The following is a 13,512-nucleotide window of genomic DNA, read 5'->3' on the forward strand; positions in this document are numbered from 1 at the left end:
ATGCTTTGCATCATGGGGTAAAGTCCTTATCAAGAAGTTGCCATTGATAGTATGTCCCTCCTCCAAAGTTTCCAATACCAAAAACTGTCCCGAACCTTGTTGCCCTGCCCTTGACCAGCAGAAAGTAGTCACAAGAATGACAGTCATGCCAAATTTAACTTGTCTGATAGAAACTAAAGTCAGGAATGTTGGCTGTGGTCACACCACCTTGCAATGGCCCACCTTCACTAAACAATGAGAATTCCTGAAACAAGTAACTTGTTTTTCCAGATTGTTTTTCATCCAGATGCTTTTTCATCTCCTGACATCTTTTACCTACCACTTACCTTAATCCCTTAGCTTCCCTAGTGATGGCAACCTCAGGCAAAACCTGTCTTCAGTCCTACAACTATCATTTCTGTCTCCCAAATAAACTCCTCTGAAGACAGACTTAGGAAACTGCGTATAGAAGATTAAAAAATCCTCCCATGTAATCATGTTTCACGAGCTGTCAGGTGTCCCCACAGCCATGGAAAACATCGTAGGATGGCCCCTCTCCTGCACTCTTAGGGGAGAAAGACCCCCCCCCTTCTCAGTAATCCTTGCTTCCAAAGCACAAACGACAGGCAAGTCCCATCTGAACAAATCCATGCAGGGCAGAGAGAGCCTGTGTTCTGGGTCTACACGGATATCCTTGGACTGAGCAGTAAGAGTTCACGTGCACTGGGAAATCTGCTAATGCTGCTATGCCTCGCGATACTGCCGACGCAAAAGGAACTCCATGTTTTCTTGAGAGTGTGCTTTTTGTTTTTGTTTGGTTAGATCCTTTTGTATTACTGAGTTTTTGTTTGTTTTCATTTTTCCTCTCTCTCCGTGGAGATGAGGGGAGTAGGGAGTTGGGGAGGAGTTAGGGGTTGGGAAAGAATATGATCAAATTGTATTGTATGAAAAAATAGAAATGGTAAAAAGGAAAAGAGAGAGGATCAACCATGACAAAGTAAAAGTAGGACAAGAAGAGGGTAGACGGTGGGAAGGAGAAGGACAGGGTTAGACGGGAAAGGTAAGACTCGCTCCTAAAGGAACATGGCCCAATATTTCCAGAACTCAGAAGTCAAAGACGAAGCTAACTAGAGAAAAGAAAGCTCCACCTCCTTCCCCGACTACCCGAAACACAGCAGGAGGTTAGCCATGGTCCTGCCATTTGTAAAGCTCCTCCATTCCCATTTAGACCGATGGCAAATACTGAAACAGAAGTAAGTTGGTTTGTTTTGTTGCTGCTGCTGTTGTGTTTCTAGATGTTTGATCTCCCATCTCAACCAGCCTCCACTAACAGCTGACCAGGAGAGATGTTCATCCATGCTTAACCCACTCCCTTATTTCCCTAGTGTCCCTAACAATGAGTGGCCATGAGCCTAAGAGGGAAAATGCCCCTTTCCCTCCCACATCCTCCAGCCTGTAATCGGGCAGCAACCTCTGGTTCCTTACACTAGACCCCTGTGCTGCCCTTGAGTCAATGGTTCCTTTGTAGACCTCGTGAGCTCCTCGAGCCTCAGCCTTCCCTCCTGGGTTGATGCTGAAGGTACAGTGCCCTGCCAGAGAGAGGTGATAGCTCCACAATACTGTGAGTGAATACCTTCAAAGTGAGGAAAGCAAAAGCCTTTTGAATGTACCCTAAGAACAATGAGGACAGGGGATGTTTAAAAAGGGTTTTCCACAATCCCCCTTTCTTTCTTTGGAAAGCGTTATTGTTAATTCCAGCACCTGGTGAGTTGTGTCTCTAGATCAGTTCCGATTCCTGGAGAGAGAATCCCGGGTAAAGACCGATTTGCATATCTATGCTGTATTAATGGCTGGCTTCCTTACATATTCATGCATCTCAAATAATAACACTCATTTGAGAACAAAGCCTTGCTAAATGTTCTTATTTTAAATGGGAAGTTCAAATAACTTCCTTCCTAGTTTTCCCTAATAGGACTAGAAGATCAAGGAAGCCCCTTCTGGGTCCTAAGATGCCCTTTAAGGTTCCGGTGGGTGTACTTCCTTAAGTACACAGGCTCTCCAGGACCAGAAGAGGGACACAGGAGGGCAGAGATCTACCACAAAAGGACCTACACACAGGCTGCAGAGAACAAAGCTCCTGCCCCATGCTTGCACAGCGCTGGGTGAATCACACCAGAGCCAGAGGGACATAAGGACTTCACCTTTCAATTTAGCCCACCGGTGCCAGCAGCTCACTCCTTTCCGTGACTTACCGCCTAGTCTCACCTACGTGCCTCAGAACGTGTGTGCTCCTGCTTGTAAGCTGCTCAGTTGGGCTGCGGGACTGTCTCAGCGCCTTCACCAGCCTCCTGTTCTTCATGCCCCTCAGCCACGCCTCCGATATGCTCCTCTTATTCTTGCGCCTTCCCTTTCTTCTCTCATCTTTATCCCCTCTTCGTTTTACTTCTCAACTATAACCATCTTCAGCTTTAACCGCTCTAAAATCGGAACGCCCTAACAGGGGCCCAACTTTGGCCTCCCAGCTTCTACACCTACCTCCCTTTCCCTTTCTCTCCAAAGTCCCTCCAGTACTCAGTCCTTCTCCTCCTACCTTCCTTTTACTCCTAGTCTAATTTACTAAACTTGTAGTGCACTCCCCACTGTCACTGTTGGTAGCCGGTTGTCACATGTGCACAGTGAAAATATCCCACAGTTAGCAACCTGTCCAGGGAACGATATAGGGCTTATAACAGGCACCCAGAGTGCACGGACTGAGCAATTATTTTGCGACCCACACACTCAACTCTACCTGGCCCCCACACTTGAGCACTCTGAGTACTTCCCTGGAACAGAAACAGCTGATGTGAGAAAAAGCAACAGTGACCCCCAAAAATAACCACACAGAACTAAGACAACGTCGTAGCTCCTCCAGAAAGTATTAACCCTACAGAAATGGCCCCTAAGGAGAGTGAGGTAAAGGAAATCCAAGGCAGGGAAATCAGAACTCAAAATGCTGATAAGTACGTTCAAAGAAATCAGAGAGGAAAATGAACTGCTAATGGGGAACAAAATCCAACAGCCGAACAACATAACAAAGGTGGCGGTGGTATGACACGAAACACGAATTCAACAGGGACAGAAATCTGAGGAAAAAAAACAATCTCAAATGGTAGAAAAAAAAATCAATAAGTCAAATGAAGAACTCTGGAAAATCTCAGCAACACATTGGATCACCAACAGAGTAGAATATCAAGCCCGAAGACAAGATGGGAGAGCCATTTGACAAGCATGGCGACAGCTATGACTATAACGGGGATTTCAAGAGCTCCCCTCACTGTGTTGTAACAAACACTACAGAACAGAGAGCATACCGGAAGCTGCAGGACAGAAGCAGCAGCCCACATGCATGGCATTAGAACAAGAGGGAATTACTCAACTGAAACTTTAAAATCCGGGAGGCCTAAAAGGATTATTTCAAGTTCTGAAAGGCAGTAACTGAGAGAACGCTGCCCAGCAAAGTTATCCGCCACAGCTGAATGAAAGATAAAATAAGATAAAGCTAAAGGAATTTGTGATCAGGAAGCCTGCTCTACAAGAGGTGCTTGGGGGAAATCCTTTGAGCTGAAGAGAAAACAATTCTATCCACAAGAACAAAACCAAACACCACAAAGGCAAGAACCAACACGCACCTTTCAAATAGCTTTGACTATTAATGGTCTCAGTTCGCTACTAAAAAGGCACAGACGGGTGTACTGCATCCACTTGTTGCCTCTAAGAGACACACCTAACTGTAAAAGACAGACATTACCTTAAGGTGAAAGGATGAAGAAAGGTGGTCCAAGCAAATGGACCTAAGGAACAAGCAGGTCTCGTTGTTCTAGTATCTGACAAGACAGACTCAAACCAAAACTGATGAGAAAAGATAAAGGTGGTGAGTTCACACTGATAAAAGCAACAGTCCTTCAGGAGGGCATTAAGATTCCAAACATGGACCCCCTGAACACAGGTCCATTCAATTCCATAAAACAAATGTGACGTCACAGATTAACCCCAGCACAACAGTATCAAAGGTGATTTTCTTACCTCACTATCACCAACTGACAGGTTATCCCAACAAAAATAGATAAATATATGAATTAGGTGACATCATAGATCAAATGGACATAACAGACAACTCCAGAATATTCCACCTCAATACTGCAGAATATCCATTTTTTTTTCACTAGTTCATGTAACTTCCTCCAAAATAGGTAATGTATTTATGACACAAATCAAGTCTCAACAAATATTAGGAAATTTGAAATAATTCCTTGTCTTCTCTCTGATCATAATAGAATATGAACAGAACAAATCAACAGCATGAGAAACCCAAGAACATACATAAGACCAGGGATTTAAAGACACACCACCGGATGGTGGGTAGGCCCTTGAAGAAATCAAGAAGGAAATAAAAGCTTTTCTATAATCAAAGAAAAATGAAAAAAAATATGAAAATCTATGTGATACAATGAAAGCAGTCTTAAGTAAGAATTTTATGGATCCAAGTAAGATATCAGAGAGATCTCAGATGAATAACTTAGCAAAGTTCTGGGGAAAAAAGCCCAAGTAAACCTCAAATCACTAGCCCAAAAGAAAACATTAATTTTGTAGCAGAAAATAATGAAATGGAAATAAACAAGCAAACACAAAATAAAAAAAAATCAACAAAACAAATACCTGGTTGTTAAAAAAAATAAAAATAAAAAGATAAATGAAATAGACAAAAAATGAACCAAATGTGTTGGAAAACTCAGATAAATAAAATTAGAGACAAAAACAGACACCTGTGAAATTCCAAAAATCATTACAGCTAACCTTGAAAACATACACTCCACTAAATTGGAAAAATCTAAAAGAAATGGATAAATTTCTAGACCTATATGATGTGCCAGAATCATACCAAGATGAGATAACCAATTAGTGAAGTTGAAGAAGTTAAAACTAAAAACAAGTCCAGGCTCCAGTGCATTTGCTGGTGAGTTTCACCAGGCCTTCGAGGAACTATTACCAATCCTCCTCAAAATAAAAAGGGAGGAATATGACCAAAGTCTTTATGAAGTTAGTGTTGTCCTGATACCAAGACCAAAGATGCAAAAATAGGAAAAGTCCTGAACAATCTCCCCCAATGAACTTAGATACAAAGCTCCGCAACAAAACACTTGATAACTGCATTCAAGAATGCATTTAAAAAAATCATTCATCATAAATATGTTGGCTTTATACCAGGGACAAAGGGATGGTTCAATATATATAAGTCAATAATTGTCCTAACTTACATGAATGGTTCCAAGGATAGAAATCACATAGCCATTTCAACAGAAACAGAAAAGGCATTTAACAAAATCTAATATCCCTTCTTGCTAGAAGTCCTGAAGAGACTCAGAGTAGGAGAAACATATTTCAAATCAAAGCATGCTAAATATGATGAACCTATAGCCAACATTATATTCAGTGGGGGAAAATCTTGAAGCATTTCCACTAAGATCAGTATCAAGACAAAGGCACCCACTTTCTCCACCCTGATTCAATATAAGACTGGAGGTCTTATCAGAGCAGCAAGAGAAAAGAAGCAAATAAAAAGGGTACAAACAGCAAAGGAAGAAAGTCAAAACATTTCTGTTTGCAGAGGATATGAGTCAAAGCACGAACGGGAATGACGGAACAATAAATGACTTGGATTCTCCAAGCTGAAATCTCAGCCAGGCAGAGTAGAGGACACCATAAACAAGATACTGTATTGGGCAGAATGAGCCAAACCCTAGAGAAAAAGCATCAGCAACATGAGCCTGAAGAAAAGAAAAGGCTGAGCATCTCATAAGAAAGCTGCGAAGATGCCCCCGCCTGACCTCTATTCGAAGGTCACTCCCGCGGACCCTTTCTACCAGCAGATGACTCAGGGCTTATTCTATGGGAACATCTCAGCTTGGAGAAGGAAGCCAGCTGCACCTAAAGGCTCTACACTGAAAAGAGAAAGTTTGAATGCAAATTTGCATACTAACTCACTAAGGAGAACCACAATCCTAGGAGAGCTCCTAGCAAGCACACAGGAGGCTGAGTACTCAGGAATTTAAAAAGTCAATTTTGGTGGCTGCAGGGATGGCTCAGTGGCTAAGAGCACTCAAAGTTCCAGCAGAGGACCTGGGTTTGGTTCCCAGCATCCACATCAGGTATCTCAAAACCACCTATATCTCCAAGAGGATCCAATGCCATTTTCTAGCCTCCTCAGGTTCCTGCACGCTTGTAGTGCACATACAGACAAGCAGGCATGCCTTTAATCCCAGCACTCAGGAGACAGAGGCAAGTGGATCTCTGTAAGTTCCAATCTAACCTGGTCTACAGAGCCAGTTCCAGGACAGGATACAGAGAAACCCTGCCTCGAAAACTAACTAACTAACTAACTAACTAACTAACTAACTAACTAACTAACTAAATAAATAAATAAATAAATAAATAAAGGTAGGCATAAACACATATACCCCCCTACAATACAAACCTTTAAAAATTAATCACATTCTTAGAGAAAGATGGGGGGCCATAGCAGCTATTAACAATAAAAGAATACTCTTACTCTAGGAAGAGACCATGGGGCAGAAGAGTTCTCAAAAACTTAGAGGCAGAAATGGAAATGAAAAATTCAAAGGATTGAACGATGAAACCTAGGCTGCTGTTCACAAATGAGACAAAATGATAAAAAGAAAGTAAAAGGAAGGAAGGAAGGAAGGGAGAGAGGGAGGGAAAGAGAGAGGGAAGGAGGAAGGGAAGGAGGGAAAGAGGAAGGGAAGGAGGGAGGGAAGGAGGGAAAGAGGAAGGGAAGGAGGGAGGGAAGGAGAGAGGAAGGAAGGAGGGAGGGAGGAAGGAAAATAAGAACCCAAAAGGAGGCCGCAAAAGGAGCTGTGTGCGAGGCCCATGCACCCATGTTCAGTAGTAACCTGGCAGGTGTCAGGGGCACAGAGGGAGGTGACTGTGGGAAGATGGTTCTGATAGAGCACATTTGGTCAGGAAGAATAGGTCAGTTGTGAACACAAAAAAAGGAAAAACAAAAACGAAAAGAAATGGACAATATTAACTCCAGGAAAAACAAAAGGTTATGTAGGATGAAAACCAACCTTGGTTTACTCCATGATTCATCTGTGGATAACTCTGTGGTATCAATAATAGAAATCATTTAACTATGTGGACCGAAAATGAGATTCCCACTTTTCATAGAGAAAAGCAATACTCCAAAGCAGAGAAATCAAGAAATAGTAAGGTGAGCGTGAGTTGCATGAGTTTAGAGATCCATGACTGAAATTCAAATGACCTGACTCAAAGTTAGAATGTGTGTGTGTGTGTGTGGCTGGGAGGGAGGGCTACTCCAGCTTGCTTTCTTTTCTTCCTTCCTTCCTCCCTTCCTTTCTTTCATTTTAGCACAATCTTTCTATAAGTATTTGACTCTTTAAAAAGAATGTATGTATAAATTAGACAAAAATTATGAAGATAAAATTTTAAAATAACAGTGTAAAAAAGGAGAAGATTTTTTTCCCCCAAGCATCCAAATCCATTGTGGGGCTGGGGGATGACCCAGACCTTAAGTTCTGCCTGCATAATTATAAAAACATGACTTTACTTCCCAGAACCCATGTAAAACAGCAGTGTGCAGTGGCACAGACTTATAATCCCACAGTTGAGAGGCAGGGGAGACAGGCAGATCCCTGGGACTCTGGTCAGCCAGGCTTATATGACAAGTTCCAGGTGAGACCTTATCTCAACAAGCTAGGTGGACAGTGACTGTGTTTGAAGAACACCTGTGTTTGAATTCTGGCCTCTCAACACACATGCACATGCACAAGCACACACACATGCACACACACACACACACACACACACACACAGGCACACACAGGCACGCATGCACGCACACACATGCACACACACACATGCACACGCACACATACACACACACGGTAATCTGAAGCATTAGCTGATGGGCTAGGGCTAGCTTAGTGGAGCAGCACTTGCCATACACAAAGAAAGACCTGGATTCCATTCCCAGTTCCATGAATATAAATAACGGAGCCTGGATTTTGTTTGGGGGTTGGTTGTAGGAAGCTAAAACACTTCTCCCTCAGTGGTTCAGGGAAATGGAGAGGCATCAGCTGCCTATATAATAGGCTTAAGGACAGACAAAAGAACTAGCTGGAGTCTTCCTGGGCTTTGTGGCCATGTGAGCATTTCTGCCCTCCCTAAGACAGACATTTGTAAGGACCCATGCCATCCACTCTCTCTAGTCAGGCCACCCAAAGATGAGCACAACACTCTCACTTGAACAGTAACAGCCTGCGAAGTCAAGAGGACCTCGAGGAGGTGTTCGAGCAAACACCAGCCACCTTGGCACAAAGGCCGGGCAGCTGCAGATGTACAATGGGACATGCTGCTGAGGGGCAGGGATGAAGTTACTCCCCAGCTGTGACACTCCTGAGGAAAGGTATGTGTGTGGCACATCATGAAAACTGGAGACAGTCAATGAATAATGAATGGGGGAGTGAGGATGGGGGAGGTGTGTGTCATTAAAACAAACTGAGAAACAATGGGAGAAGGGAACCGTGGTCATGCCGTCTTCATTGAGCTTTACATGCTCCTGAGGAATATTTATGAGTATTCTCATGTCTGCTGATCAAAAGCAGCAGCAGAAGCATGCCAAGGGTGAGCTGAGGTGTCCATCAAATGGACCCACTAATGAGCAAGGATGCACAGTACAACATTTCATGTTCTGCTCTGCTGCTCCCAGCTCTGTGACAGGAGCTGGGAGATCATTCGCCCCCCCCCCATCTTCTCAATGTGAGGTGCACAGTGGCAGCTGCTGTGTACCCAGTACAGCAGGTGAGCAGTTCATGCGGAGAATCCACAGTGCTTGAAACATCAAGTTCAGAACCTATGTGTCCAATTATTGAGGGGGTTAAATGGGTTTAACACTCCCACATGTGGTGAGACATTATACTGGGGTGAAAGGCAATGATGATTTCCATGTTTTGGCATGGGGGCCTTCCAAGTTTCAGTGTTAAGGGGAAATGTACAAAGAGATGCTTGACAGATCTACAGATAGGTATGTATTAGATGGATAATGGGAAGCACAGGACTCAGTGGCCCCAGTGCTTGAGATACAAGCCAGAGACCTGACTCCACATCCCCAGCACCCACATTAAAGCTGGGCAGGACAGTGTATGTCCAGAACCCTAGTGTTGGAGAGGCAGAGCAGGAAGATTCCCAAGGCTGACCTAGCCAGCTAGTGAACTCCAGGTTCAGAAGGAGAGCTTGTTTGCTTGTTTTTAAAGTAGAAAATACATAAGGAAGGCACAGGTCATCATCCTGTCCTCTACTGCACAGACAGCCATGTGCACACAGGAGCATGCTGACCTGCACACACGTGTACACATGAACATATATATACATCAAACAACAGTAAGAGCATGATGAAGACAGGCATCCACTTCTGATCATGCCACATAACAACCAGAGCCGTGGATACTCTCTGCTTCCTCAACACAGGGGTCCATACAGTGGCAGGAGAGAGGACATCCCAGCCCTGAAATGGGACCCTTGTGTTCACTACAGGTATTTACTGGCTGAGCTGAGGGGTACCCAGGGTTCTGCATGTTGGGGAGATGAATGCTGAACGGGATAGAATATCCCCTCACCTACCTGGATGAGCATCAGGCACCCCCAAGATTCTGAAGAGAGCCAGAAGCTGAGGAAGGGGGAAGTCACTCTCCTCTCAAGCTGGACCACCCTTCTCCTGCGCATGCATTAGTTCTACTGCACATCCAGCTTCAGACGCCAAGACTCAGTGCATCATCCCCAGCCTTGGGCTTTGGACCACATGAATTACTCCTCCAGCTCAGGGTTCCCGACCTGCAATTTTTTTTTCCAGTCTAGCTGCCTTTGTATGTATATCGCATTGACTGTGGTTCTCTGGAGAACTATAGTGAGAGAGTAAACTCAGTGTGGCCCTCATCTCTATCGGGGGGAGCTGCCATCACCTTCACAATTACCCAGAAGAAACACAAACCACACAAGCACAGAGCGAGGACATCTATCTCTATGCTGGAGGAGCAGCAATGCTGTCTGAGTCACAAGGATGCCTTTGCTATGGGCACCTGCCAGAGTGCAACAGATCTTTTTGAGATTAACCTGTTACGTAAGGCCACAGGTAGAGTAGGGAGTTGGCAAAGTGATTGCCTTGCACACATGAAAATCAGCGTTCGAGGCCTAGAATCCTCATTAAAAACAAATGTTAAAACCCAGGCACGCCATCAACTGAAGAATGGATAAAGACCATGTGGGACATTTACACAATGGAGTATTACTCAGCAGTGAAGAATGTGACATCTTGAAATTTGCAGGAAAATGGATGGAACTAGAAAAAGCTATCCTGAGTGAGGTAACCCAGAACCAGGAAGACAATCACGGTATGTAGTCACTCATAAGTGGATATTCGATGTAAAGCAAAGGACAACCAGGCTACAGTCCACAGCCCCAGAGAAGCTAGGTAAAAAGAGGGGCCTTAAGAGAGATACACAGAGAAGGCCCTAAAAAGGGAAAATAGTTAAGATCTCCTGGGAAAACTGGGAGGGGGTTTAAAAGGAGGGGATGGGGGATGGGAATGTGAAGGATCATGAAGACTGAGTTGGGGAAGGAATGGAGGGAGAGAACAATAAAAGAGATATCTTGATAGAGGGAGCCATTATGGGGCTAGAGAGAATCCTGGTGCTAGAAGATGACCCAGCTAAGACTCCTAGCAATAGTGGAGAGGGTTCCTGAACCGGTCTTCCTCTTTAATCAGGTTAGTGACCCACAGAACCTACATCCAGTAACTGATGGAGGCAAATGCAGTCACCCACAGCCAAGCACTGGGATGAACTCCAGGAGTTCAGCTGAAGAGAGGGAGGAGGGATCTTATAAACAAGGCGGGGTCAAGGCCATCATGGGGAAAACCCCAGAGGCAGCTGACCCGAGCTAGTGGGAGCTCACAGAGTATGAACTGACAGCCGAGGACCCTGCATGGGACTAAACCAGGCCCTCTGAATGTGGGTGCCAGTTATGTGACTTGATCTTTTGGAGGGGGCTGGCAGTGGCACCGGGACCCACCTCAGGGGTGTGAACAGACTTTCTGGAGCCCATTGTCTATGACGGGACACCCTGCTCAGCCTTGACACAGTGGGGAGGGGCTTGGCCCTGCCTCAACTTGGTGTGCCAGACTTTGTTGACTCCCCAAGGAAGGCCTTACTCCCTCTGAGGAGTGGATGGGGGTGGCAAGGGAGAGAGGTGGAGGGGAAGAAGGGGAGAAAGGGAGGGAGTGGGAACGGGGATTGGTATGTAAAATGAATTTTTTTTTTTTTTTTAAATAGAAAGAGAATAACAAAGAAACTAAAACAAGCAAACAAACCCCCAGGCATGGTGGTATGCATGCATTTGAAATCCCTGGGCTGGGATGATGGACACAGACAGACCCCTGGGGCTCATTGGCCTGCCAGCCTCACCTGCTTGGCAAGCTTCAGGCCAAGGGACACTTTCTCACAAGAACAAAAGATGGACAGTGCCTGAGAAATGCCCCCAGGAAGTCTTGGTGTCTCCATGATGGACTGATCTGTGTCTTCTGAATTGGCCGTAACACTAAGAAGGTAGTGGTTCATCGTCTCTGCCCTGTCTTTGTCTCATTCTTCAACAATAGTTAATGTCTACATGAGAAGGGCATGAGTCTCAGGTCCCTGGAGATGTTAACCCCATGACTATACCCAAAAGGAGCAGTTGGCCAGACCCAGAGCAAATCCTAGAACTCAGATCCAGGCTACATACATGTGTCCTGAAACACCCATGCTAAAAATCACCAAATTACACCAAGTGTGGTGGCACACACCTGAAATCCTAGTCTTCAGGAGACCAAGACAGCAGGATCATGAGTTCAAGGCCAGCCTAGGCAACGTAGTGAGATCTTGTTTCAAAAAAAAAATCAAAAGGTATTGACATTTTAATTTTAAAAGCCACCAAAACCTAAGCATAGAGCATGAAAAACCAGCATCTCTGCCGTGTGGCCACATTCCCCCTGGACACACTCCCTCTATGGAACAGGGAGCACATGAGCACCCCAGCAGTTATGACACAGTGCTCATTCTAGCACGGCTCCTCCCAGGAACCTCATGTCCCATCTGCAGAGCATGCCACGCGGGCAGACTCCCCCTGCTGATGGACAGTGTGCCGGGTATGAAGTTAAGAAAGAGGCGGCGGAGAGGTGAGGGGAGCAGCATAGTGCTTGCTTCTTGGAAGGGAGGATCTGTGAAGATGGAGACAGCACCCAGGGAGAGCAGAGGGCAAAGCTACTTGTCCTGGTAAAGAGGAACCCAGGCTGGGCACACTGTGCCGCACTGAGCACCCGGGCAAATAAGGGACAAGCAAGAAAAGGCAATGCAGATGCCGTGGGGCGGGGGCAGGGAGGATGGCTCAGTTGTAAAGTGCTTGCCCCCAAAACATGAGGTCCTGAGTTCAGCCTGAAGAACCCATGACAAACGCCATGTATCCTGGTTCACACAGAATCTGGGGAGAAGGAAAGAGCCCCTGGGGTTCACTGTCCAACCAGCCTAACCTAGCTGTTGAACCCTAGGTCCCAGTGAGACATGCTCTCTCAAAGAACCAGGTGGATGGCTCCTGAGGAATGGCATGTTAGGTTAACTTCTAGTCCTCCAGACATGTGCACACACACACACACACACACACATACACACACACACATACACACACACATACATACACACACACATACACACACACACATACATACACACATACACACACACACATACACACACACATACACACACACACATACACACACACACACACACACACATACACATACACACACACACGCACACACGCACGCACGCACCCCCCCTCCCAGAGATGTACAGAAAATTTCACACACAAATATGGTAGCTACCAAGAAAGAAGAAGCTAAGGAATGATGGAGGATCTCCAGGCAGAGAGGGGGAGGAAGAGGGTTTCCCTCAGTGCACTTTGGAGGACTGGACCCTCTCTGGCCTGAGGCTTGGGGGGCGATGGGTGGCCTCTCTTCTCTAAGCTCTGCACATTGAAGACAGTCAGAGCTCAGTCCTACCTTGTCGGCCAGGTCTTCAGGGGCCCGCTCCTCGAACAGACGGATCTTATCCTCCAGGCTCTTCTTCAGAAGATCTGCCTTGCCTCTGCCCTTGGAACGCAGCTTTCTCGCCTTGGACTGTGGGAAACAACAGTTCAGAGAAGGCAGTGGCTTCTTCCCAAGCCTAAGGGAGGTATGTGCATGGCTGAAACTGCAAGCTCCCACCTCAGGCCATGGTGGTGGAGAGACAGTTTTGTGACAACTTCTACATGAGAAGTGGGTTTAGACAGGCATTCAGGGCAGGCTCCTCTGCAGAGGCCACCCTGGGCTGACACTTGCTAGACTACAGAGCATATAGCAGGCAGAGGAAGATGAGAGTTCAAGGGCTT

At 45.6% G+C, this 13,512-nt stretch overlaps 1 protein-coding gene across 1 annotated transcript in view; it reads right to left on the reverse strand.

The window, feature by feature from the left end:
- Positions 1-13,512, reverse strand: part of Evc2 (EvC ciliary complex subunit 2) — an 81,977-nt gene that overhangs the window by 17,204 nt on the left and 51,261 nt on the right. The window contains exon 14 of the mRNA XM_051200259.1: positions 13,145-13,261. Coding sequence (XP_051056216.1) covers positions 13,145-13,261 — 117 coding nt within the window. The remainder of the gene's footprint in view (positions 1-13,144; positions 13,262-13,512) is intronic.

Source organism: Phodopus roborovskii, unplaced genomic scaffold (genome assembly GCF_943737965.1).
Source record: "Phodopus roborovskii unplaced genomic scaffold, PHOROB, whole genome shotgun sequence".
NCBI classification, from domain to species: domain Eukaryota; kingdom Metazoa; phylum Chordata; class Mammalia; order Rodentia; family Cricetidae; genus Phodopus; species Phodopus roborovskii.